The 26,973-nt window shown below is 51.4% G+C and overlaps 1 protein-coding gene across 2 annotated transcripts in view; it reads right to left on the minus strand.

Annotated features, from left to right (window-relative positions):
- The window catches only part of LOC140312709 (spectrin beta chain, non-erythrocytic 1-like), a 110,824-nt gene extending 84,498 nt beyond the window's left edge, over window positions 1-26,326 (minus strand). Inside the window, exon 1 of one of the 2 annotated variants that reach the window (XM_072390493.1) lies at window positions 26,077-26,326. In XM_072390493.1, coding sequence (XP_072246594.1) covers window positions 26,077-26,224 — 148 coding nt within the window. In that variant the 5' untranslated portion in view covers window positions 26,225-26,326. Of the gene's footprint in view, window positions 1-10,726; window positions 11,348-26,076 lie in introns of those variants that run through there. The other variant, XM_072390492.1, reaches the window with a different exon arrangement.
- Window positions 26,327-26,973: the final 647 nt, after the last annotated feature.

Here is a 26,973-nt window from a genome sequence, read left to right on the forward strand (position 1 = left end):
CCTCTTTTTAAACCTCGGAAGCTGCAGACATAAAAGCTCAAACATTTAATTTTCCAGAATAGATAAACTGAATGTTGGGGAGGCGCTGGACGACTCTTTTTGCCACTTCGGTGAACAAGATGAGTTTCCATGAACTTCCCCTTTTTAAGAAGCAGCTGTGGTGACAAACATCATTTACAGCTGTTGGCTGCTTATTTTTAGCCTTTACTTGATGGTGTTTCGCCCTCTCTGGGCTCACATGCACCCGCCTCCTCTCGGCTGTTGTGAGCATGCTCAGTGGAGCGTTCCCATCAAAGGGCCCTTTCATCCTGCAGATCTGAACAAGACGCCGGGATAACCCGCCCTCACAGAGCGGCTTCCCTGTTCTTCCTCATGTCACCTTCGGCTCAGGCACTCCACAATAACTCGATTCTGTCTCTGTAACTGATACTGCTGACTCCACCGCGGCCGAAGCCTTCGGAATCGCTGCCATACTGTCAGCTTTTCAGGAATTCCTGCTCGTAATGTCACCTCAAAACACAGGAGACGCTTTGGATTTGCGGTCAGATTTTCTTCTGACATGCTGGAACAATCTGTCAACAAGAGAAAACATGAAATATGCTGCAACTTTAAGGCTGCAGGTCCGATTTCTCTCTGGAAAAACATCCCTAAATCTCCCCAGACAGTGAAAATATTCAAGTAACAGACTGTGTTAGGACTCTATCAGCTGCTGCTGGTACTGAAGAGGCGCCTTCATGCATCTGCAGGGTTTTATCAGCTTCACATCATGTGTGGAAGTCTGAACTCCTGCTTTTCTGCTCTGCTATAAACGACTAATCGTCATCCTCAGCTTTAGAGTTTATTTAACTTTAGAGGATGCTCCTCTGGTGCATTTTATATCAGGAAATCCCACTTCCTGTTCCTCCCAGCAAGATGTTTGCATTTGAAAGTGAACACAGCTCCATTCGGACCTGCTTTTACTCAGAAACTGTGTTTCACATTTAAGAAAAGCTGCTAAAAGCTGCTAAAAGCTAAAGCTAAACAGCTTGTTCTGAGTGTGCTCGTTTGGGCTCTTTGGTGAGGTTAATACACTTCAAATAAGATTAAATTCAGCACTAAACCGAAGGAAATACAGCCGAGTTACGTGCTGCAGACACTGAGGCGTTCACACACAGTTAAGAACTCCCTTGGAGTTAAATCCCATGAAGAAGAAGCAGGACGTGAGCGAGCTGAAAGGCTACACCCGCTCTGCTGATGGGAGGATGAGGAGGAAACGAAGCTCCGGCCTTTGTGTGAATCTGATCAGCAGCTGACGCTTCCTTTAATTCCACTAAGAGGGAGGATGGATGGCGGGGGGGGGGGGGGGGGGGGGGCAGCGACAGACGCCTCGCAGAGCCTCATGAAACATGGATGAGGTGGACGAGGTGCTCGCTTTCTGGTTAAAGGGACAAAAACGGCGAGGGAGGACAATGTGGTCGGGATATTTTTGTGCTTTTCAGACCCCCCCCCCCCCCCCCCCCCCCCCCCCCCTCCGTTAATCCTCACCCCCGGGCTCCCAAACCCAGAGAGGGCGGCTGATTGGCTGGGTCAGGACTACAGGAGGGGGGGGGGCTGTACTTTTCATTTTGTTTCCCACAAATTCAGATAAACGTCAGGAAACTGTAGCTCCGCCCACTGTGGATATTCAGTTCATCTATTCATAACATCCCTTCTTCTCTGGGAGTTCAATCAATGTCCCGACTGTTCAAAATATGTTTTATTTACATTCCATCCATCATCCATCCATCCATCAATCATCCATCCATCATCCATCCATCCATCCGTCCATCCATCCATCATCCATCCATCCATCCATCCCTCCATCATCCATCCATCCGTCCATCCATCCATCATCCATCCATCCATCATCCATCCATCCATCATCCATCCATCCATCATCCATCCATCCATCATCCATCCATCCATCCATCCATCATCCATCCATCATCCATCCATCATCCATCCATCCATCCCTCCATCCATCCATCCCTCCATCCATCATCCACTCATCCATCCATCCCTCCATCATCCATCCATCCATCCTTCCATCCATCCTTCCATCCATCCATCCATCCTTCCATCCATCCATCCCTCCATCCCTCCATCCATCATCCATCCATCCATCATCCATCCATCATCCATCATCCATCCATCCATCATCCATCCATCATCCATCCATCATCCATCATCCATCCATCCATCCATCCATCCCTCCATCATCCATCCATCCATCCATCCATCCATCATCCATCCACTCATCCATCCATCCCTCCATCCATCATCCACTCATCCATCCATCCCTCCATCATCCATCCATCCATCCGTCCATCCATCCATCATCCATCCATCCATCCATCCCTCCATCATCCATCCATCCATCCATCATCCATCCATCATCCATCATCCATCTATCCATCATCCATCCATCCGTCCATCCATCCATCATCCATCCATCCATCCATCCATCATCCATCCATCATCCATCCATCATCCATCCATCCATCCCTCCATCCATCCATCCCTCCATCCATCATCCACTCATCCATCCATCCCTCCATCATCCATCCATCCATCCTTCCATCCATCCTTCCATCCATCCATCCATCCTTCCATCCCTCCATCCCTCCATCCATCATCCATCCATCCATCATCCATCCATCATCCATCCATCATCCATCATCCATCCATCCATCATCCATCCATCATCCATCCATCATCCATCATCCATCCATCCATCCATCCATCCCTCCATCATCCATCCATCCATCCTTCCATCCATCCTTCCATCCATCCATCCATCCTTCCATCCATCCATCCCTCCATCCCTCCATCCATCATCCATCCATCCATCATCCATCCATCATCCATCCTTCCACCATCCATCATCCATCCATCCATCATCCATCCATCCATCATCCATCCTCCATCCATCATCCATCATCCATCCATCCATCCATCATCCATCATCCATCATCCATCCCTCCATCCATCATCCATCCATCATCCATCCATCATCCATCCATCCATCATCCATCCATCCATCATCCATCCTCCATCCATCATCCATCATCCATCCATCCATCCATCATCCATCATCCATCATCCATCCATCCATCCTTCCATCCATCCTTCCATCCATCCATCCATCCATCCTTCCATCCATCCATCCCTCCATCCATCATCCATCCATCATCCATCCATCAGTCTTTCTAAAATCAGCCAAAAATCCATCAGAAGCTCTTTGATTTCCATCTATAAACACATCATCTATTGATCCATCAATATGTTCGTCTGTTATTGTGTTTATTGATCCACCCCCCCACCCCCCCACCCCCCCCCACCCTGAGACCTTTTTAGCTGTGATTTCTGGGAAATAACTTAAAGTTTGATCGTGCTCAGGCTTCTGTTCAGCTCCTCACGGGGAGTTTTTGACCCGTTTCAGCGTCTTATTCTAGCCTCTCGTTGGTAGAATTAAAGTCACCTTCCATTATTCTAATAAAACTGCTCCACAGCTGCTCTCTGAGCCTTTATCTCCACATCCATCAGCAGGCGTGAAAACCTCCCCTGAGTCAGTTCGGCAGCCAGCCTGATGACTTGTTTCCCTCCATTATTGCTTCATTTCTAGCTGTGGAGGCTCGCTCAATACACTCGATTAGAGTGAGGAGGAAGCGCTGCCCTTCGGCCTCCTTCCCGCCGCCGAAGCACTTCGCGGTGCAATAATCACTAACTGCTTCCACATTCATCACCCTGCTGGGAATTGAACCAGTGGACTCTTTTAGGACGCGAGGTGCTGCTCCGAAGCACCTGAGCAGCACATGAATTTACAGCCTCTCAACACGCTGCAAAGAACCTCATAAAACCAGCTCCCAGACGGTTTATCAGCCCCAGGGTAACCTGAGGGGCTTCATTCAAACGTCAGCCTTTTTATTCTCACGCCACCTTCAACTGATCCTGTTTGCAAACAGAATCTGAAAGGCCCAAAGCCTCCAGAAAAGTTAGCTCTTATCCAGAAAGGGGAAGTCGTTAGCAGCTTTCTTTAAAGATCTGGAGATATTCAAGGCTGATTTCAGGCTGTATCAGTCAGCTGCAAGCCTGAGAATAAGCAGGCGGTTTATCTTAAAGTTGAATCACATACTAAAGAATGTGTATTTTCCTCCAACAGACAGCTGGTCAACATGCTACAAACATTGATTTAAAGGCTTCAAACTGTCTGCAGCAGGGATTCACTGCGAGAGATTTAACCTGCAGCTCACATCCTGCATTCTCAGGCAAAGCCGTGCGACTGGTTATAAATCAGCTGTGCAGATGGACTGAAGAGCGTAGTTCAAGCCACAGGGGAAACCCTGACTTCAATGGGAAAAGATCTTCATTTTCTGGATAAAGTATCACCTCCAGGAGGCATAACATCAGGGGGATTCATCACGCCCTCCGCCTGGCCTCCAGCCAGCGAGCTGCTTTTAGATACCAGGGCCGAAGGCTTCTGGACAGAAAACCGGCTCCATTAACCTTCAGCTAAATTCAGCCGGTCGGTAATCTCACCCTGAAGTGTTTCTCTCAACCTTCCACAGAGGAGCCTCTGAGGGCTTCTTCTGCTCCGTGTTCCTGCTTCAGAAGCTGAAGGTTACCGGCTGAAAGCAGCTGAGTCAGCGTCCCTGCAGCACATCTGTCCCTGCAGCACATCTGTCTGTCCCTGCAGCACATCTGTCCCTGCAGCACATCTGTCTGTCCCTGCAGCACATCTGTCTGTCCCTGCAGCACATCTGTCTGTCCCTGCAGCACATCTGTCCCTGCAGCACATCTGTGTGTCCCTGCAGCACATCTGTCCCTGCAGCACATCTGTCTGTCCCTGCAGCACATCTGTCTGTCCCTGCAGCACATCTGTCTGTCCCTGCAGCACATCTGTCCCTGCAGCACATCTGTCTGTCCCTGCAGCACATCTGTCCCTGCAGCACATCTGTGTGTCCCTGCACCACATCTGTCTGTCCCTGCAGCACATCTGTCTGTCCCTGCAGCACATCTGTCTGTCCCTGCAGCACATCTGTCCCTGCAGCACATCTGTCTGTCCCTGCAGCACATCTGTCCCTGCAGCACATCTGTCTGTCCCTGCAGCACATCTGTCCCTGCAGCACATCTGTCTGTCCCTGCAGCACATCTGTCCCTGCAGCACATCTGTCTGTCCCTGCAGCACATCTGTCCCTGCAGAACATCTGTCTGTCCCTGCAGCACATCTGTCTGTCTCTGCAGCACATCTGTCTGTCCCTGCAGCACATCTGTCTGTCCCTGCAGCACATCTGTCTGTCCCTGCAGCACATCTGTCTGTCCCTGCAGCACATCTGTCTGTCCCTGCAGCACATCTGTCTGTCCCTGCAGCACATCTGTCTGTCCCTGCTTCCTGCAGAAACATCCAAATGTAACACAGACACCGCAGAACAACTGCAGAAGAAGACGCTACAGGGGCCTGAAAGAGCCAAAAAGAGTCATCGGGACATGCTGACACAGAGCTGCAAAGCATCATTAAAGCAGTAAAATACAGGTAAGAGTTACAGATAAAGACTTTATGATTGGTTAAAGGCCTTTAAATGGCAGCTGAGGGTTGGTTTGTATCAACCATAAAACCCTCCGGTGAACATTAAGAGAGACGAATTACTTAAAGCGAAACCCTCAACAAATATGTTGTGGTTATATCAGTTAGGAAATAACTAGAAGGTCAAAAGGCTCCAGGTTTGCTGTCACCAAGGCTCAATTCAGTCTTTGGAAGATATTCCTTAAAAATAAGAGAAAACGTCTCTGATGATAAACAGCTTGTTACAGTCCAGCTAAAAAATCATCCTCCAGCTTCTTTCAACCCAGTTTCTGTCACACTTACCCTTTTCCCAAGAGCAGAAGCACTTTAATTATCTTTCTTTTTATATTTCAGGGTTTCAGAAACACACCTAAAGTGAGCTTCAGTCTGATGGGTGAAGAATTCAAAGCTCAAACCTCCAAACTAAGAACCAGTCGGTCACAGCGGCTCATAAAGCAGCCATGGAGCCGGTTTCATCCACACAAACAGCAGAAAACTGACGTTTATTCAAAAGTTTTCATCAGTTTGACAGAAAGATTTGAAGAAAATCCATGTTTACACTTCTTTACCAGTGATTTTAAAGGGTTTTCCTCCAGCGGCACACAGAAATAACCCAGAACAACAAGGGGAGGGGTGGAAATTACAGATTAGAGCTAAAAGTCGCAAAGTGAAATCTCTAATTTAAAAACCAGCTGTTTTCTTTGCTGTGGGAGGCGTGGCCTTTCACACCAGAGCTTTATAACAAACGGCGTCCCTGGGATTCTGTCCGCGATCACGACGACGCACCAAAAACCGAACGGGACCACGATCCGCCGGCCAACACCCTGCTGGAGGCCCGCCGGTCAGCTCGCAGCTATCTGAGAGAATCTGGGTGTGGGAGCTGACTCAGAAGCACTGCTGCCCTTCAGCAAGGCACTACCCCGGCAGCTGATGGCTTTTATTAGTGTCCCCGTGTGACCGCAGGGTGCGGCTCCCATCCAGCGAGAGTTCACCGAGATAAGGGCCACAGCTGCTGACTCATGGCCTCTGAAGCTCTGATTTCACAACATAAAACTGCAAACAATCAATGATTAAGAGCTCAAACGCCTGCTTTATGCTCAGGTCGTGGTCACACGCCTGCTTTATGTTCAGGTCGCGGTCACACGCCTGCTTTATGCTCAGGTCGTGGTCACACGCCTGCTTTATGCTCAGGTCGCGGTCAGACGCCTGCTTTATGTTCAGGTCGTGGTCACACGCCTGCTTTACGTTCAGGTCGTGGTCACACGCCTGCTTTATGCTCAGGTCGTGGTCACACGCCTGCTTTATGCTCAGGTCGTGGTCACACGCCTGCTTTATGCTCAGGTCGCGGTCAGACGCCTGCTTTATGTTCAGGTCGTGGTCACACGCCTGCTTTATGCTCAGGTCGTGGTCAGACGCCTGCTTTATGCTCAGGTCGTGGTCACACGCCTGCTTTATGTTCAGGTCGTGGTCACACGCCTGCTTTATGCTCAGGTCGTGGTCAGACGCCTGCTTTACGCTCAGGTCGTGGTCACACGCCTGCTTTATGCTCAGGTCGCGGTCACACGCCCGCTTTATGTTCAGGTCGTGGTCACGCCTGCTTTATGTTCAGGTCGCGGTCACACGCCTGCTTTATGCTCAGGTCGCGGTCACACGCCTGCTTTATGCTCAGGTCGTGGTCACACGCCTGCTTTATGTTCAGGTCGCGGTCACACGCCTGCTTTATGTTCAGGTCGTGGTCACACGCCTGCTTTATGCTCAGGTCGTGGTCACACGCCTGCTTTATGTTCAGGTCGTGGTCACACGCCTGCTTTATGTTCAGGTCGTGGTCACACGCCTGCTTTATGCTCAGGTCGCGGTCACACGCCTGCTTTATGTTCAGGTCGCGGTCACACGCCTGCTTTATGTTCAGGTCGCGGTCACACGCCTGCTTTATGTTCAGGTCGTGGTCACACGCCTGCTTTATGTTCAGGTCGCGGTCACACGCCTGCTTTATGTTCAGGTCGCGGTCACACGCCTGCTTTATGCTCAGGTCGCGGTCAGACGCCTGCTTTATGTTCAGGTCGCGGTCACACGCCTGCTTTATGCTCAGGTCGCGGTCACACGCCTGCTTTATGTTCAGGTCGCGGTCACACGCCTGCTTTATGTTCAGGTCGTGGTCACACGCCTGCTTTATGTTCAGGTCGTGGTCACACGCCTGCTTTATGCTCAGGTCGCGGTCACACGCCTGCTTTATGCTCAGGTCGCGGTCACACGCCTGCTTTATGCTCAGGTCGCGGTCACACGCCTGCTTTATGTTCAGGTCGCGGTCACACGCCTGCTTTATGCTCAGGTCGCGGTCACACGCCTGCTTTATGTTCAGGTCGCGGTCACACGCCTGCTTTATGTTCAGGTCGCGGTCACACGCCTGCTTTATGCTCAGGTCGTGGTCAGACGCCTGCTTTATGCTCAGGTCGCGGTCACACGCCTGCTTTATGCTCAGGTCGCGGTCACACGCCCGCTTTATGCTCAGGTCGTGGTCACACGCCTGCTTTATGCTCAGGTCGCGGTCACACGCCTGCTTTATGCTCAGGTCGTGGTCACACGCCTGCTTTATGTTCAGGTCGCGGTCACACGCCTGCTTTATGTTCAGGTCGCGGTCACACGCCTGCTTTATGTTCAGGTCGCGGTCACACGCCTGCTTTATGTTCAGGTCGTGGTCACACGCCTGCTTTATGCTCAGGTCGTGGTCAGACGCCTGCTTTATGCTCAGGTCGCGGTCACACGCCTGCTTTATGCTCAGGTCGCGGTCACACGCCTGCTTTATGTTCAGGTCGCGGTCACACGCCTGCTTTATGCTCAGGTCGTGGTCAGACGCCTGCTTTATGCTCAGGTCGTGGTCACACGCCTGCTTTATGTTCAGGTCGCGGTCACACGCCTGCTTTATGCTCAGGTCGCGGTCACACGCCTGCTTTATGCTCAGGTCGTGGTCACACGCCTGCTTTATGTTCAGGTCGTGGTCACACGCCTGCTTTACGCTCAGGTCGCGGTCACACGCCTGCTTTATGCTCAGGTCGCGGTCACACGCCTGCTTTACGTTCAGGTCGTGGTCACACGCCTGCTTTACGCTCAGGTCGTGGTCACACGCCTGCTTTACGCTCAGGTCGTGGTCACACGCCTGCTTTACGCTCAGGTCTTGGTCACACGCCCGCTTTACGCTCAGGTCGTGGTCACACGCCTGCTTTACGCTCAGGTCGTGGTCACACGCCTGCTTTATGCTCAGGTCGTGGTCACACGCCTGCTTTATGTTCAGGTCGCGGTCACACGCCTGCTTTACGTTCAGGTCGCGGTCACACGCCCGCTTTACGCTCAGGTCGTGGTCACACGCCCGCTTTACGCTCAGGTCGTGGTCACACGCCTGCTTTATGTTCAGGTCGTGGTCACACGCCTGCTTTATGCTCAGGTCGTGGTCACACGCCTGCTTTATGCTCAGGTCGTGGTCACACGCCTGCTTTATGCTCAGGTCGCGGTCACACGCCCGCTTTATGCTCAGGTCGCGGTCACACGCCTGCTTTATGTTCAGGTCGCGGTCACACGCCTGCTTTATGCTCAGGTCGTGGTCACACGCCTGCTTTATGCTCAGGTCGTGGTCACACGCCTGCTTTATGCTCAGGTCGCGGTCACACGCCCGCTTTATGCTCAGGTCGCGGTCACACGCCTGCTTTATGTTCAGGTCGTGGTCACACGCCTGCTTTATGTTCAGGTCGTGGTCACACGCCTGCTTTATGCTCAGGTCGCGGTCACACGCCTGCTTTATGTTCAGGTCGTGGTCACACGCCTGCTTTATGCTCAGGTCGCGGTCACACGCCTGCTTTATGTTCAGGTCGTGGTCACACGCCTGCTTTACGTTCAGGTCGCGGTCACACGCCTGCTTTATGCTCAGGTCGCGGTCACACGCCTGCTTTATGTTCAGGTCGTGGTCACACGCCTGCTTTATGCTCAGGTCGCGGTCACACGCCTGCTTTATGTTCAGGTCGTGGTCACACGCCTGCTTTATGCTCAGGTCGCGGTCACACGCCTGCTTTATGTTCAGGTCGTGGTCACACGCCTGCTTTACGTTCAGGTCGCGGTCACACGCCTGCTTTATGCTCAGGTCGTGGTCACACGCCTGCTTTATGCTCAGGTCGTGGTCACACGCCTGCTTTATGTTCAGGTCGCGGTCACACGCCTGCTTTATGCTCAGGTCGTGGTCACACGCCTGCTTTATGTTCAGGTCGCGGTCACACGCCTGCTTTATGTTCAGGTCGTGGTCACACGCCTGCTTTATGCTCAGGTCGTGGTCACACGCCCGCTTTATGCTCAGGTCGCGGTCACACGCCTGCTTTATGTTCAGGTCGTGGTCACACGCCTGCTTTATGTTCAGGTCGCGGTCACACGCCCGCTTTATGTTCAGGTCGCGGTCACACGCCCGCTTTATGTTCAGGTCGCGGTCACACGCCCGCTTTATGTTCAGGTCGCGGTCACACGCCCGCTTTAGGTTCAGGTCGCGGTCACACGCCCGCTTTATGTTCAGGTCGCGGTCACACGCCCGCTTTATGTTCAGGTCGCGGTCACACGCCCGCTTTATGCTCAGGTCGTGGTCACACGCCTGCTTTACGCTCAGGTCGTGGTCACACGCCTGCTTTACGCTCAGGTCGTGGTCACACGCCTGCTTTATGTTCAGGTCGCGGTCAGACGCCTGCTTTATGCTCAGGTCGCGGTCACACGCCTGCTTTATGCTCAGGTCGCGGTCACACGCCTGCTTTATGCTCAGGTCGTGGTCACACGCCTGCTTTATGTTCAGGTCGTGGTCACACGCCTGCTTTATGTTCAGGTCGTGGTCACACGCCTGCTTTATGTTCAGGTCGCGGTCACACGCCTGCTTTATGCTCAGGTCGTGGTCACACGCCTGCTTTATGCTCAGGTCGTGGTCACACGCCTGCTTTATGCTCAGGTCGCGGTCACACGCCTGCTTTATGCTCAGGTCGTGGTCACACGCCTGCTTTATGTTCAGGTCGTGGTCACACGCCTGCTTTATGTTCAGGTCGTGGTCAGACGCTTGCTTTATGTTCAGGTCGTGTAAAAACTGCACAAACAACTGTTCAAAAAAGTTCTGCGTAACTTTCCTACCTTGAAGTTGTTTGAACCTCCCCTCCAGCTGGTTGTAATTGAGGGTAGATCCAGGCCCGGGGCTCGGGCTCCGGCCGGGGCCCCCAGAGGATGGGGACATGGGGCCGGAGTAGTCAGAGGTCGGGGAAAGGGGCGAGATGTGGCCGCCGGTGGCGCTCTGTAGCTCCATGATACAACTCCAGCGAGGACTCAGATGGAGCGAGTCCACAGAGACATGGAGGAGAAACTCCACCGAGAAAGTGGACCGAGTGGTCCTGAGAGTCTGAGAGGTGGAGCCCTGAAGCCTGATTTATGTCCAGAAGTTTCCCCGCAGCAGAGTAAAGCTTGGCCCACAGAAGAAGAAACAGACAGGAAGCTCTGAGCACCTCCAGCACAGCAGCACTGAGCCAGAGACCCAGCAGATGAGCTGTGGACGGCCTCCCTCTATGTGTGAGGCAGAAATCGCTGGCTCAGCAGATGCACCGCGGCGACATCACGCTTCTGTTTTCCCTCCATCCATCCATGTGTCACCGTCTTTAGAGATCACTGCTTCCCCCGGTCAGGCTCACACCCTTCCTCCGCTCACACACTCACCCCAGCCCGGTGAAAAGGTGGCGCAGTAACGGCAGAAAGAGTGCAGGAAGCCCACGGAGAGAAGGAAGGAGGTAGAGAACGAAAGCGTGGGTCTGTCCTCCGGTGTGTAGCAGCAGCAGCAGCAGCTCAGACACTGAAAACACCTTCAGACGGAGGGAGAGCTGAGGGGGGAGGGGCCGGCAGCCGGGGAGGCTTCTCCTCCCAGCAGCCAATCACAGCCCTCACACTCAGAGATGATGTCATAGCTCATTTGCATAAGGGGCGGGCAGAAGGACGGCGAGAGAGAAAGAGAAAAAGATTAACCGGAGGCTCAGTTTCTGCTCAAACTGGAGATTAAATTAAACTAAGACGGAGAACTTTCACCAGCTGCTTGTTCAAAAGCTGCAAAAGTGAAGCAGATCAATTTCTCTCCGTCATAAGTTTGATTTAACTGGATTCATTGTTTAATCAGAAGCAACACAAAGAGCTCCCCTGTGCATTCGCTCAGCCTAAAAACAGTTTCAAATGAATCCGAGTGATCCGGCCCTGTGTTTGGAGTCACGTCGCCCTGGCAACAGGAGCAGCTGAAAGAATGTCCTGCTTTCCAACATCCAACTGAAGCCGATGTTGAGATTTTCAGCTCCAAAACACTCTGATATTAATGAAAACTCACTGAGCAATGAGCCAGGAGAGCATCCCGATACATCTGACCATCTCCGCTTTCACATGACGATATTTCACATTTAGCTGCTATCAGCTCACTTTGTGAGGCGATACAAATGAAATAAGCAGTGAAACAAAAGCCAAACACTGCAGTTTGAATGGGTTTCCATCAGCTGCTGTGTTTTCATGCCTCAGCAGAGAATAAGTCGGGATCAGGCTTTAACAGCTCTTTTTGTTTCAAGTTCATCCAACAAGGTTTTTCTCTGTGGCCGAAGCAGATCTTTGGAAAGCAGGGCAGTCAGACTCTGAAACAGTACAAATTAACATATTTCTAGACAAAGAAAAGGGAAAACCAGAGAGAAACTAAGTGGATTGTCACAACGAACCACAAAGATAACATGAAGAAAGTCCAGCTCTTCTCTGTGTGACAGTGAGTTTGCTCTTTAGGTTGGATTTCTGCAGGTTGGGGGGTGCTCAGAAAGAGAATATGGTTTATAGTTTGGGTGGTTAGAGCCCTGATCTCAGGGATTCACAAAATAAACTAACTTAGTTCTTATTGCACAGCTCAAATCTGCGATGCTGAAGACGACGGAGCATCACAGAGAACCCTTAAAGCAGCAGACCCTTACAGCGCCTCCTGCAGGTGGTGGGTCCCCTGGAGGGTGGGTCCCCTGGAGGGTGGGTCCCCTGGAAGGTGGGTCCCCAAGAGGGTGGGTCCCCAAGAGGGTGGGTCCCCTGGAGGGTGGGTCCCCTAGAGTGTGGGTCCCCAAGAGGGTGGGTCCCCTGGAAGGTGGGTCCCCAAGAGGGTGGGTCCCCTGGAGGGTGGGTCCCCTGGAAGGTGGGTCCCCAAGAGGGTGGGTCCCCAAGAGGGTGGGTCCCCAAGAGGGTGGGTCCCCTGGAGGGTGGGTCCCCTGGAAGGTGGGTCCCCAAGAGGGTGGGTCCCCTGGAAGGTGGGTCCCCTGGAAGGTGGGTTCCCTAGAAGGTGGGTCCCCAAGAGGGTGGGTCCCCAAGAGGGTGGGTCCCCTGAAAGATGGGTTCCCTGAAAGATGGGTTCCCTGGACGTTGGGTCCCCTAGAGTGTGGGTCCCTTGGAGGGTGGGTCCCCTGGACGTTGGGTCCCCTAGATGGTGGGTCCCCTGGAGGGTGGGTCCCCAAGAGGGTGGGTCCCCTGGAAGGTGGGTCCCCAAGAGAGTGGGTCCCCAAGAGGGTGGGTCCCCAAGAGGGTGGGTCCCCTGGAGGGTGGGTTCCCTGGAAGGTGGGTCCCCTGGAAGGTGGGTCCCCAAGAGAGTGGGTCCCCTGAAAGGTGGGTCCCCTGGAAGGTGGGTTCCCTAGAAGGTGGGTTCCCTAGAAGGTGGGTTCCCTAGAAGGTGGGTTCCCTAGAAGGTGGGTCCCCTAGAGTGTGGGTCCCCAAGAGGGTGGGTCCCCTGGAAGATGGGTCCCCAAGAGGGTGGGTCCCGTGGAAGGTGGGTCCCCTGGAAGGTGGGTTCCCTAGAAGGTGGGTCCCCTAGAAGGTGGGTCCCCAAGAGGGTGGGTCCCCTGAAAGATGGGTTCCCTGGAGGGTGGGTGCCCTAGAAGGTGATCCCCTGGACGTTGGGTCCCCTAGAGTGTGGGTCCCTTGGAGGGTGGGTCCCCTGGACGTTGGGTCCCCTAGATGGTGGGTCCCCTAGAAGGTGATCCCCTAGAGGGTGGGTCCCCTAGAGTGTGGGTCCCTTGGAGGGTGGGTCCCCTGGAGGGTAAGCCCCCTGCCGGGTGGTCCCAAGTCACTTCTACGACCTCTGATGACCAGGTGCTCGCCAGCGGGCCTCCAGGATGAGGCCTCTGTCTCTCTAACCCAGGAAAGGTAGCTGAGCTTCGTAAATTTGACACCATGAGGGTTTATGAATCGCACCTTGTCTGACCCCTCATCCAGGACCAATTTGCCACCTGAGACCCCTCCGGGTGAAAGCTGCGCCTGACCACAGCTCAGGGGACCCCCAAAGGCACGAAAACCCCTCCACCAAGAAAAGGTGGCGATTCATGGAGGGAATCTGACAAAACAGAGATGTGTGAAACTATCAGAGAACATAAGGGAGGGAGCATGTGTGCGTGTAGAAAGGATGAATCACACAAAGAGAAGGAAAACAGTGTGTGCGTGTGTGTGCACGTGTGTGTGCACGTGTGTGTGCACGTGGACTCTCTGAGCTCATCGCTCATCGCAGACATCCAAACATCCTGAGACAATCTCAGCTCTAATATTAGAGCCTGTTGTGGAGATGTTCTTCCTGTCAGAGTCCTGCCAGCACTTCCTGTTTGATCCAGTTGTCCATCAGCAGCGCACACACACGTGCGCACGCACACACACGTGCACACACGTGCACACACACCCATATCAGAGGCTAAACTAAACTGCAGATTTGGAAAAAGGTGGAGACGCCAAACAATTTTGGACTTTTCAGAGCTTCCCTTCCTGCATCACAGAACTGACAGACAGGCGTCAACAAAGGGGTCAAAGGTCAAAGGTCACGACACTCAGACAATACAAGGAACAAATATTTATGTGACCGGAAAAAACACAGACAAATTTAGCATTTTTCTGCTTTCCTCGTGCAAATAACCAGCCGTGAAACACATCTGCGGCGAGGAGGTCAGAGGTCGCCAGAGGATGACACAGTGGATCACGTGATCTCCAGCTCTGACCCAGGATTAAAGATCCCCCCACAGACCGAAGATGGAGCACAGAAAAAACTAAAGGTTCTTGATCTGAAGCCAACTCGCTCTTTTTTAAAGGCTGAAGTGAGATCATGTGAGGACAAGAGAGTCAACCCTCTGATTAATCATCCTCCTGATTATTCTGTCATCCTAAAGATTCTTTTCTCTGATCGATAATCATTTATTTAGACAAATATCTTGTTCTGGAGACGATGAGATCACAGCAGGCAGAGAAAACGGATGATGTTTTTACTCTTTAGAGCTTTAGAGGTGCAGGCAAGCTTTCCACAGAGCGCCACGGTCCTCTGTGGGCGTCATCACATGTTGTTTTTCTACAAACTTTATTCATGTTTGGTTGGCACGGTTACAGCTGCAGTTACAGCTGAACTGGGCTTTTAACTGGACCTCAATACTTGTCTCAGCATACATGCACGAGAGGGGAATCGAGTTATCTTCTGAAGTCTGTTGGAGGCTGTGGACTCTGAGAAAACCTTCCAGACATCCTGCTGCCTCCAACTTCCCCTGTGGGAGATCTTGGTGCATGTAAGCACAGCCGAATTCACTGCACTGACGCAGAATTCACTGCACTGACGCCGAATTCACTGCTCAGACGTAGAATTCACTGCTCAGACGCCGAATTCACTGCTAAGACGTCAAATTCACTGCGCAGACGTAGAATTCACTGCTCAGACGTAGAATTCACTGCTCAGACGTCAAATTCACTGCGCAGACGCCAAATTCACTGAGCAGACGCCAAATTCACTGCTCAGACGTAGAATTCACTGCTCAGACGTAGAATTCACTGCGCAGACGCCAAATTCACTGAGCAGACGCCAAATTCACTGCGCAGACGCAGAACTCACTGCACGGATGCCGAATTCACTGCACAGACGTCAAATTCACTGCTCAGACGCCGAATTCACTGCGGAGACGCCAAATTCACTGCACAGACGCCAAATTCACTGCGCAGACGCCAAATTCACTGCTCAGACGCCAAATTCACTGCACAGACGCCGAATTCACTGCTCAGACGCCAAATTCACTGCGCAGACGCAGAATTCACTGCTCAGACGTCAAATTCACTGCGCAGACGCAGAATTCACTGCACAGACGCCAAATTCACTGCGCAGACGCAGAATTCACTGCTCAGACGCCAAATTCACTGCACAGACGCCGAATTCACTGCTCAGACGCCAAATTCACTGCGCAGACGCAGAATTCACTGCGCAGACGTCAAATTCACTGCGCAGACGCAGAATTCACTGCACAGACGCCGAATTCACTGCACAGACACCGAATTCACTGCTCAGACCCTGAATTCACTGCACAGACGCTAAATTCACTGCTCAGACGCCAAATTCACTGCTCAGACGCCAAATTCACTGCACAGACGTAGAATTCACTGCTCAGACGTAGAATTCACTGCGCAGACGCCAAATTCACTGAGCAGACGCCAAATTCACTGCGCAGACGCCAAATTCACTGCACAGATGCCGAATTCACTGCACAGACGTCAAATTCACTGCTCAGACGCCGAATTCACTGCGGAGACGCCAAATTCACTGCGCAGACGCAGAATTCACTGCACAGACGCCAAATTCACTGCACAGACGCCGAATTCACTGCTCAGACGCCAAATTCACTGCGCAGACGCAGAATTCACTGCGCAGACGCAGAATTCACTGCACAGACGCCGAATTCACTGCTCAGACGCCAAATTCACTGCGCAGACGCAGAATTCACTGCGCAGACGTCAAATTCACTGCGCAGACGCAGAATTCACTGCACAGACGCCGAATTCACTGCACAGACACCGAATTCACTGCTCAGACCCTGAATTCACTGCACAGACGCTAAATTCACTGCTCAGACGCCAAATTCACTGCTCAGACGCCAAATTCACTGCACAGACGTAGAATTCACTGCTCAGACGCCAAATTCACTGCGCAGACGCCAAATTCACTGCGCAGACGCAGAATTCACTGCGCAGACGCAGAATTCACTGCGCAGACGCAGAATTCACTGCGCAGACGCAGAATTCACTGCGCAGACGCAGAATTCACTGCGCAGACGCTGTCTTTAAGTTACTTTGATGGTGATACTGTCAGAGGAGGCTGTGGTTATAAAATCAGGATTTTCTCAGAGCAGAGCGACAGTCGGGGTTCACATATAGTCTTAATGGGCTGATGTTCAGTCCCAGGCTCTGATAAAAGCTCTTTGGAGATATTTCTACTAAAAGATGGAACTTTGAAGCATGAACAGAGCAGCTCGGACCAGCCGAGTGTTTACATGCAGGAGGGATTTGAACTTCTAATCCATAATCTGGGAGCGTTAATCCGGATTGTTTCTTCCAGTGTCATTTTAACAAGTTTACTGACAGCTGAAATGGTTACAATCTGTTTGGTTTCACTGGTTCCTGATCCAGAGTTCGACCCGTTACTTCTTTTATCTCATAAATACACGACGCCTGCTACATGCATCCAGAGATCTCCACTGCATGCCGAGGGTGCAAAAACAACATCTTAATTCCTTCTAACTGACCGCCAGAACCTGCTGGCTGAACATTTCATTGGTTTAGAGCTGGAGGAGGAAGGTTCACGGAGCTCACAGCAGCACCGGGAACCTTCCTCCTCCAGCGCCCCCATGCAGCCACCAGAGCAGAGGTCAGAGGTCAGGTCACAGCAAACCAACAACATATGGAGCAAACATCTCTGCAGCCGACAGAAACACTTCCAGTTGCTCTTTAGGTTCTGTTGATAATCTGCATGAGAGCACAGTCTGTCCTGTCTGGGAGCTGAGCGTCACGCCATGTTTCCTGCCATCATCTGGCTTCCTCGTGGCTCGGGCCCTCGGGGCGGCGGCGGCGGCGAACCAAACGCACCATTCATTCGCTGCTCACAGAGGGCGCCTCGGGGGGCTTCCTGAAACTGTGGGAGAACATCTGCAGCTGAAACCGACTCTGTTGTCCTGCAGTCCAGAGCTGGTGCTGCGTTCAGGGTTCAAACATTTGTCGCCATCGTGGTGAATTTCACACCAGAGCAACGCCTCACCCTCCTGACCACACAAAGACATTCCTGTGAGGTCAGCGCATCAGCAGGGCCGGCGGCGGCCATGTTGGAGCCGAAAACAGGCCGACTTACAGAGACGAGGCACAGGGTTTCCTGTCTGCGACTGGTTTAAACCTCACTCAGACGCATCTCATCTTGTACTTTAAGACCACCTCAGTTCGTCTCAAAGACAACAGCTTTACTTTCTAACATTCCCAGCATCTGGGCCCCCAAACAGGAAGTGACTCACACATTATCCTGAGTGAGTTTCTCACTTTGGACCCTGGACTGTTCCCGGATTCGATTACAGAGCGACTGACTGAGACTTAGTCATAAAATTCCACCATTAATGAACTCTGATCACCACAGATTCTCATGTTTTAACACGTTTTTTAACGCTCTGGTCAATAAAATCACTGTTTGTCCTCACAGTTATTATCACTGATAATGACATTATATTAGCTACATATCAGGAAGTCTTTGGTAACATGAGTTACTTATTTTACTGTTTAAAAGGTCCTGATCAGCTTCATTCTTTACATATTTCTATAAAAACAGGAAGCAGCTGCAGAGATTCACTGAAACATGTTAAACATGAACATAAACCCAGAATCTGAGGCAGAAACAGAGTTTTTTATCAGTTCTGAGCAGCTTTAAAGTGAATCTCTGGTCTGAGCTCCTTTATTCTCCAACACAGCCTGAACCCTCTGAGACCAGCTTTCTGTCATTTCTTTAAGGAGTCTTCAGGAATAGTTCTCCAGGCTTCTTGAAGGACATCCCAAAGCTCTTCTTTGGATGTGGGCTGCCTTTTGTTCCGTTCTCTGTCAGATGATCCCACACTGCTTCAATAATGTTGAGGTCCGGGCTCTGGGGAGGATTCATCCCTCCATAAGACCTGTTGCCACTGATTTTCAGTCCACTTCTTGTGTCATTTGGCACAGCTCAGCCTTTTCTCCCTGTTTCCCTTCCTTAAGAACGGCTTCTTGACAGCCACCCTTCCATGGAGACCATTTCTGATGAGGCTTGGGCCAACAGTAGATGGATCAGCTGAAGGTCCAGATGCATCTCTCAGGTCCTGTCAGGTCACAGCTGGATTTTTTCCTCTTTCTTAAGGACATCACTTTCAGATCCTGTTCATCTGCTGGAGATAGTTTTTTAGGCCTGGAAGCCTTGAGAACTATTGATCTGGACCACTAAAGATTCATCCAAAGAAAAACTCTGAAAGAGCTTCAGAAAGCTTCAGAACTATTGATCAGGACACTTTCTGAAATAAATGAGGCTGATCGGGACTCTGGGTCATATGACTCTTAATGTCTGCAAAGAATCGAACAAGAGATTTTTCTTCTTGTTCTTCCTGGAACTTTGTGCAGTTTTATCAGCTTCTAAAGACATTTGTGGTTATTTTGAGCTGCTTTGAAGACTGAAAACAAAGTTTCCAGAAACACCTCCTGTTACAGAACTTTCATCTTCTGGATTCTTCAGGTTTTCTGGCTGATGAGTCAGTTTAAATGTTAAATTTCAACATTTATCTGACTATTTTCACAGTAAAGTGTGATTTAGTCTCCTGTTTCTGGACTATAGCTGCAGATGTGAATGCATTTAATTGGGACCTGAAAAAATGACTTGATGCTGAATATTTTGCTGAAACTCGATCTGAAGAGGAGGAATAACATCTTTTTGTGTTCGAGGCAACTTGACGAGAAGAACTGAGCCCATAAAACACCATGAGGAAACCATGTGATCCACCGCAGCTTCGTCTGACTGGACATCAACACACACTCCTTCTGTCTCTGCCTGCACTGTAAGCAGATCTGCCGGCGTTTCCATGGTGACTGGCGGTTTTGTGTTCCCCGGGATATCATATGGAGGCAGCAGGACACCTTCAGCTCTCAGCATCAGTTTTCAGACACAGAAACGACGCCGCAGGCTGCTGTCAGGTGACCGATGGCGCCCGACATCACGGCCGCCGTCACTCTAACGCTCCATCAACAGACCTTTCTGATCGTGTGAATCATTTTCTGACCACAAGGCGGGGTGGACTGCTGCCAACACATCTAACCCGAGCTAATTCAGAAAAAAGGACTCCATCAGGGATAAAGAACACGTGCACGCGCACGTGCACAGAGCCAGAAATGCAGCACAAACTGAGAGTCATCAGCTGCAACAACCATCGGCCTGCTGAGCTCAGCATGAGCAGGAAGAGGAGGAGGAGAAGAAGAATGAAGGCACAGATGGGACATTTGGACAGATATTCCAGCTGAAAGTTTCCTTTTCACCAGCAGAGGCTCCACTGAGCAGCCGGTCACAGCAAAACTGGTGGGAAAGCGGCAGCCGGGAGCCACAAAAGAGCCGTGACACCGATTTACTCTGAACTCTAACCATCAAACCGATCAAATCATCACCTCTTTGGAGCTGCTTCATGAGGCAGAGCCTCAGGAGGCAGAGCTTCAGGAGGCAGAGCTTCAGGAGGCAGAGCCTCAGGAGGCAGAGCTTCAGGAGGCAGAGCTTCAGGAGGCAGAGCTTCAGGAGGCAGAGACTCAGGAGGCAGAGCCTCAGGAGGCAGAGCTTCAGGAGGCAGAGCTTCAGGAGGCAGAGCTTCAGGAGGCAGAGCCTCAGGAGGCAGAGCTTCAGGAGGCAAAGACTCAGGAGGCAGAGCCTCAGGAGGCAGAGCTTCAGGAGGCAGAGCTTCAGGAGGCAGAGCCTCAGGAGGCAGAGCCTCAGGAGGCAGAGCTTCAGGAGGCAGAGCCTCAGGAGGCAGAGCTTCAGGAGGCAGAGCTTCAGGAGGCAGAGCTTCAGGAGGCAGAGCTTCAGGAGGCAGAGCTTCAAGAGGCAGAGCCTCAGGAGGCAGAGCTTCAGGAGGCAAAGACTCAGGAGGCAGAGCCTCAGGAGGCAGAGCTTCAGGAGGCAGAGCTTCAGGAGGCAGAGACTCAGGAGGCAGAGCCTCAGGAGGCAGAGCTTCAGGAGGCAGAGCTTCAGGAGGCAGAGCTTCAGGAGGCAGAGCTTCAAGAGGCAGAGCTTCATGAGGCAGAGCTTCAGGAGGCAGAGCCTAAAGAGGCAGAGCTTCAGGAGGCAGAGCTTCATGAGGCAGAGCTTCAGGAAGCAGAGCTTCAGGAGGCAGAGCTTCAGGAGGCAGAGCTTCAGGAGGCAGAGCCTCAGGAGGCAGAGCTTCAGGAGGCAGAGCTTCAGGAGGCAGAGCTTCAAGAGGCAGAGCTTCATGAGGCAGAGCTTCAGGAGGCAGAGCCTAAAGAGGCAGAGCTTCAGGAGGCAGAGCTTCATGAGGCAGAGCTTCAGGAAGCAGAGCTTCAGGAGGCAGAGCTTCAGGAGGCAGAGCCTCAGGAGGCAGAGCCTCAGGAGGCAGAGCTTCAGGAGGCAGAGCCTCAGGAGGCAGAGCTTCAGGAGGCAGAGCTTCATGAGGCAGAGCTTCAGGAAGCAGAGCTTCAGGAGGCAGAGCTTCAGGAGGCAGAGCCTCAGGAGGCAGAGCCTCAGGAGGCAGAGCTTCAGGAGGCAGAGCTTCAGGAGGCAGAGCTTCAGGAGGCAGAGCTTCAGGAGGCAAAGACTCAGGAGGCAGAGCCTCAGGAGGCAGAGCTTCAGGAGGCAGAGCTTCAGGAGGCAGAGCCTCAGGAGGCAGAGCCTCAGGAGGCAGAGCTTCAGGAGGCAGAGCTTCAGGAGGCAGAGCTTCAAGAGGCAGAGCTTCAGGAGGCAGAGCCTAAAGAGGCAGAGCTTCAGGAGGCAGAGCTTCATGAGGCAGAGCTTCAGGAAGCAGAGCTTCAGGAAGCAGAGCTTCAGGAGGCAGAGCTTCAGGAGGCAGAGCTTCAGGAGGCAGAGCTTCAGGAGGCAGAGCTTCATGAGGCAGAGCCTCAGGAGGCAGAGCCTCAGGAGGCAGAGCTTCAGGAGGCAGAGCTTCAGGAGGCAGAGCTTCAGGAGGCAGAGCTTCAGGAGGCAGAGCTTCAGGAGGCAGAGCCTCAGGAGGCAGAGCCTCAGGAGGCAGAGCCTCAGGAGGCAGAGCCTCAGGAGGCAGAGCTTCAGGAGGCAGAGCTTCAGGAGGCAGAGCTTCAGGAGGCAGAGCCTAAAGAGGCAGAGCTTCAGGAGGCAGAGCTGCAGGAAGCAGAGCTTCAGGAGGCAGAGCTTCAGGAGGCAGAGCCTCAGGAGACAGAGCCTCAGGAGGCAGAGCCTCAGGAGGCAGAGCTTCATGAGGCAGAGCTTCAGGAGGCAGAGCTTCATGAGGCAGAGCTTCAGGAGGCAGAGCTTCAGGAGGCAGAGCTTCAGGAGGCAGAGCTTCAGGAGGCAGAGCTTCAGGAGGCAGAGCTTCATGAGGCAGAGCTTCAGGAAGCAGAGCTTCAGGAGGCAGAGCTTCAGGAGGCAGAGCTTCAGGAGGCAGAGCTTCAGGAGGCAGAGCTTCATGAGGCAGAGCTTCAGGAGGCAGAGCTTCATGAGGCAGAGCTTCAGGAAGCAGAGCTTCAGGAGGCAGAGCTTCAGGAGGCAGAGCTTCAGGAGGCAGAGCCTCAGGAGGCAGAGCCTCAGGGGGCAGAGCTTCAGGAGGCAGAGCTTCAGGAGGCAGAGCTTCAGGTCACATCAAATTAGCAGCATTATAAGAAAAACAGTCTGTTTTCAGACAAAGATCATCAATTTGTTGCCCGAGAGGTGCAACAGTTTCAGGTTTTTCAACACATTGGAACAGTAGAAAGAGATCAAGCTTCACTCCTCAGTTCAAAAGGGCTTTAAAAAGGAATGAAAAGCCTGAAAGGAGAGCAATGAAGGGGGCTCGCACAAAGAAGAGAGAAATAACTGGATATGAAAGAGGACAACCTTCTGAATCTGTTTATAATCTGTGACTCAAACCTCTGTCTGAGTCAAATTTCACCTCTGAGGACTCCTTCATATCAGCGAGGAGCCGCTTTTATCAGTTTACCGGTTACCTTTACCCAGTCCTGCTTCCAGCCTGATGACTCCTCTTTACAGTTAAAATCTTATTAGCTGTAAAGTAGAGCAACAACAAGCTGTTTGTTCAGAGTCTGTGAGTCACAGATCACAAAGAAACCAACATTAATGACGTACTTCAGGATCCCTGATCGCTTCTCTGTGAAATCTGTATCACAAAAGCAGAGAAAACGCCCAGATAAACTTCCCCAGCTGATATAAAACATGATTTTCTTCATGATCCAGATCAGAACCTAAAAAAAACCCCCATTAAAAACCAGAAAACAGAGGAAAACTTCAGGAATTACACACGTCCCGCACCATGAAAACCTTCAACAAAACTTCTTTTTTAACTCTATTTATGCAGCTGATCTCTAACCCGACACTAACAAACTCATCTGCTTAATTACAGTATCTAACATTAAGTGACAGTAAAGCTTAGCCAATCATGTTCTTCTCCATGTGCATCGCTGCTGCATTGCATCATGGGAATTCATGTAGCATCAAACAGGGCATGCCTGGAAATAGGATCCACTGAAGGTTTGGGACTAAAAAGGATCCTCCTCCAGCAGCTCACTGCTTTTCACTTCCTGTTTGAGCTGCCATTTTCCTGACTTTTACACACCTGTCGTGCAGGTTAACAGCAGGAAACAGAAGCTCCGCCCACTCTGAGCGCCGTCTCCTGCATATTTAACACCAGAGTGAATTATTTAGTGAAGTACTGAAGGAGCCGGCCATCGGCTTAAAAACATCAGCACGAGATAAAATTACCGTAACACACGCACATGCACGCTCACGTGCACGCTCACATGCACGCCCACTGAAGCATGTGAGCAACAATCAGCTCCGACTCATGATCAGGACTGACAGAGTTCTCTGTTATGGACATAAAACACATTTTCATGTCTTCAGTTCAGTGATTTTCTGCCTCAGACTGTTTTACACTGAAAAATCGACACATTAACTTCGAACTAAAAGGAAAAGTTCATCAGAAATTTATTAGACATTCTGTGGCGTGTGGAAAGGTTCTGACTCCAGGTCAGATTCCAGGTCTGACTCCAGGTCTGACTCCAGGTCTGACTCCAGGTCTGGTTCTAGGTCTGGTTCCAGGTCTGGTTCCAGGTCAGATTCCAGGTCTGACTCCAGGTCTGGTTCTAGGTCTGGTTCTAGGTCTGGTTCTAGGTCTGGTTCCAGGTCTGACTCCAGGTCTGACTCCAGGTCTGGTTCTAGGTCTGGTTCTAGGTCTGGTTCTAGGTCTGGTTCTAGGTCTGGTTCCGGTCTGACTCCAGGTCTGGTTCCAGGTCTGACTCCAGGTCTGACTCCAGGTCTGACTCCAGGTCTGGTTCCGGGTCTGACTCCAGGTCTGGTTCTAGGTCTGGTTCTAGGTCTGGTTCTAGGTCTGGTTCTAGGTCTGGTTCTAGGTCTGGTTCCGGTCTGACTCCAGGTCTGACTCCAGGTCTGGTTCCAGGTCTGACTCCAGGTCTGACTCCAGGTCTGACTCCAGGTCTGACTCCAGGTCTGGTTCTAGGTCTGACTCCAGGTCTGACTCCAGGTCTGACTCCAGGTCTGGTTCTAGGTCTGGTTCTAGGTCTGGTTCTAGGTCTGGTTCTAGGTCTGACTCCAGGTCTGACTCCAGGTCTGACTCCAGGTCTGACTCCAGGTCTGACTCCAGGTCTGGTTCTAGGTCTGGATCTAGGTCTGACTCCAGGTCTGGTTCTAGGTCTGGTTCTAGGTCTGACTCCAGGTCTGACTCCAGGTCTGACTCCAGGTCTGACTCCAGGTCTGACTCCAGGTCTGACTCCAGGTCTGGTTCTAGGTCTGACTCCAGGTCTGGTTCTAGGTCTGACTCCAGGTCTGGTTCTAGGTCTGACTCCAGGTCTGACTCCAGGTCTGGTTCTAGGTCTGACTCCAGGTCTGACTCCAGGTCTGGTTCTAGGTCTGACTCCAGGTCTGGTTCTAGGTCTGGTTCTAGGTCTGGTTCTAGGTCTGGTTCCAGGTCTGACTCCAGGTCTGGTTCCAGGTCTGACTCCAGGTCTGACTCCAGGTCTGGTTCCAGGTCTGGTTCCAGGTCTGACTCCAGGTCTGGTTCCAGGTCTGACTCCAGGTCTGACTCCAGGTCTGATTCTAGGTCTGACTCCAGGTCTGGTTCTAGGTCTGACTCCAGGTCTGACTCCAGGTCTGGTTCTAGGTCTGACTCCAGGTCTGACTCCAGGTCTGGTTCTAGGTCTGGTTCTAGGTCTGGTTCCAGGTCTGGTTCTAGGTCTGACTCCAGGTCTGACTCCAGGTCTGGTTCTAGGTCTGACTCCAGGTCTGACTCCAGGTCTGGTTCTAGGTCTGACTCCAGGTCTGGTTCTAGGTCTGGTTCTAGGTCTGGTTCTAGGTCTGGTTCCAGGTCTGACTCCAGGTCTGACTCCAGGTCTGACTCCAGGTCTGGTTCCAGGTCTGGTTCTAGGTCTGGTTCTAGGTCTGGTTCTAGGTCTGACTCCAAGTCTGACTCCAGGTCTGACTCCAGGTCTGATTCCAGGTCTGACTCCAGGTCTGGTTCTAGGTCTGACTCCAGGTCTGGTTCTAGGTCTGACTCCAGGTCTGGTTCTAGGTCTGGTTCTAGGTCAGACTCCAGGTCAGACTCCAGGTCTGATTCTAGGTCTGATATATATTTATGTCTAAAAGCAGGAGTTTTCTTTAAGAATAATTTATCAGCCAACAGAAGAAGAAGAAGTGTTGTATGAAATCTATATTTCTCAGTATTTAACTCGTATTTATGGGTTAGCATCTCAAAAATCTTTTTTTGCTTCTCAAATTACCAGAATATTTTAAAATATAATCATTTATCATCTAAAAAAAATGGGAAAACTCATGATTTTGATTATAATGAGAGACAAAGTGAACTGAGCCGACCAGTGATGGCGGCTCTGAGGTCAGAGGTCAGTGCCCGTCTCCATCACTCAACTGGGAGCACCAGCTCTCTAAAAGCCTTAAAAGCAGCAGGACAAACCCGTTTCAGGGCCTGAGACCGGGTCAGAACTGATCCAGGAACAGTATGAGGAGGAAAACAGCAACACCGAGCATGGAAACAGAGAAATGAGCCTCAAGGATGCAAATATTTAGCATTAAGTGGCTTCGTTTGGATACTTTTCACTGCTGCCAAGAGCTTTTATTTCCTCCAGTTTGTAAAAGGATAAAAAAACTACCTTGAAAACAGTAAAATGACTCTTTTATGTCAGTTTTTGACACATTTCGTGATGAACAGAACGCTTGAATACCTGAAAAACGCCACCTTGCCACACAGCAGCCATAATTTGAGCTAAATTTAGCAGGAATGAACCCAAACGACCACGAAGTTTGGACACAAACGGACGAGTTTCCTCAGCATACGTGTTCAACGCTGGTTTCTGTGGGCCTGAAACCATCTCAGCATCAGATTAAATCTACAAGGACCAGCATCACCACGGTAACCGCTCAGACTCCGCCCCCTCCCTCCTACCTGCGAGGGCTTTGATGCGCGAGCGCTCGAACAGGCGAGCCGAGCTGTTCTCGTTGTCCCAGTCGTCGGCGTCCCAGCGGTTGTTGACGCCGTCGCTGTACTGCTGCTGGATCTCCATGTGGTCGTAATCCGCCGCCACCGTCGTCATCTTGTCCTCGCCGCGACTCCGGCCCCGGCGCCGCTGCTGCTGCCGCGTTCAAATCCTTCCACTTGTGAGCTGCCGAGGTGACCGACGGGACCCTCACGCTCTCAGACCGGCTCCGACTGGCAGGCCGAGACGTTGGTAGAAAACCTGCAGGAGATAAAACGGACGAGTTAGCGGAAAACAGCCAGACTGAGGACGGCGAGCGCGTTCTGATGAGCTGTCCGGGTTCACACCTGAGAGCGATTAAAGCCTAATGTCTCCTCATAGATTAAACTGTGTCTGACTCGTAGAAAACTATGTGTTTTAAAGGCTGAAACTGTGCCGGAGTACCTCAGGGTTCTATGTTGGCTTCCCTTTAGTTTCACTTTCCCGTGTTAGCATTTAAAACTGATTTAAAACAGATGTTGCACAGCTTCCTTTTAAAAACACATGATTAAATGTGCAGACCTTAAGATTTCTCCCTATTTCCAGATTATAAACCCACAGAACTGAGGAATAACAGCCTGTTCTCCACATTCACACAACAGCTATGCTAGAAAATCCAATCAGAACTCAGAATTTAGAGTAAAGAGGGTTTTATTTACATCTAAAATACATTAAATCCTCTTTATCTTATTTTTTTTACTATGTTAAAGTCATTTTTATGTGCTGAGCCTGTTAATTAAACACTGTGACGTCGTCTTTGCTCATATCACGAATCATTATAAAGAATAGTTTAGGTTTGTTTAACTGCTCTGAGGTATCCCTAAAGT

This window comes from Leuresthes tenuis, unplaced genomic scaffold, assembly GCF_036924035.1.
Source record: "Leuresthes tenuis unplaced genomic scaffold, fLeuTen1.0.hap1 SCAF_8, whole genome shotgun sequence".
In the NCBI taxonomy this organism is placed as follows: Eukaryota; Metazoa; Chordata; class Actinopteri; order Atheriniformes; family Atherinopsidae; genus Leuresthes; species Leuresthes tenuis.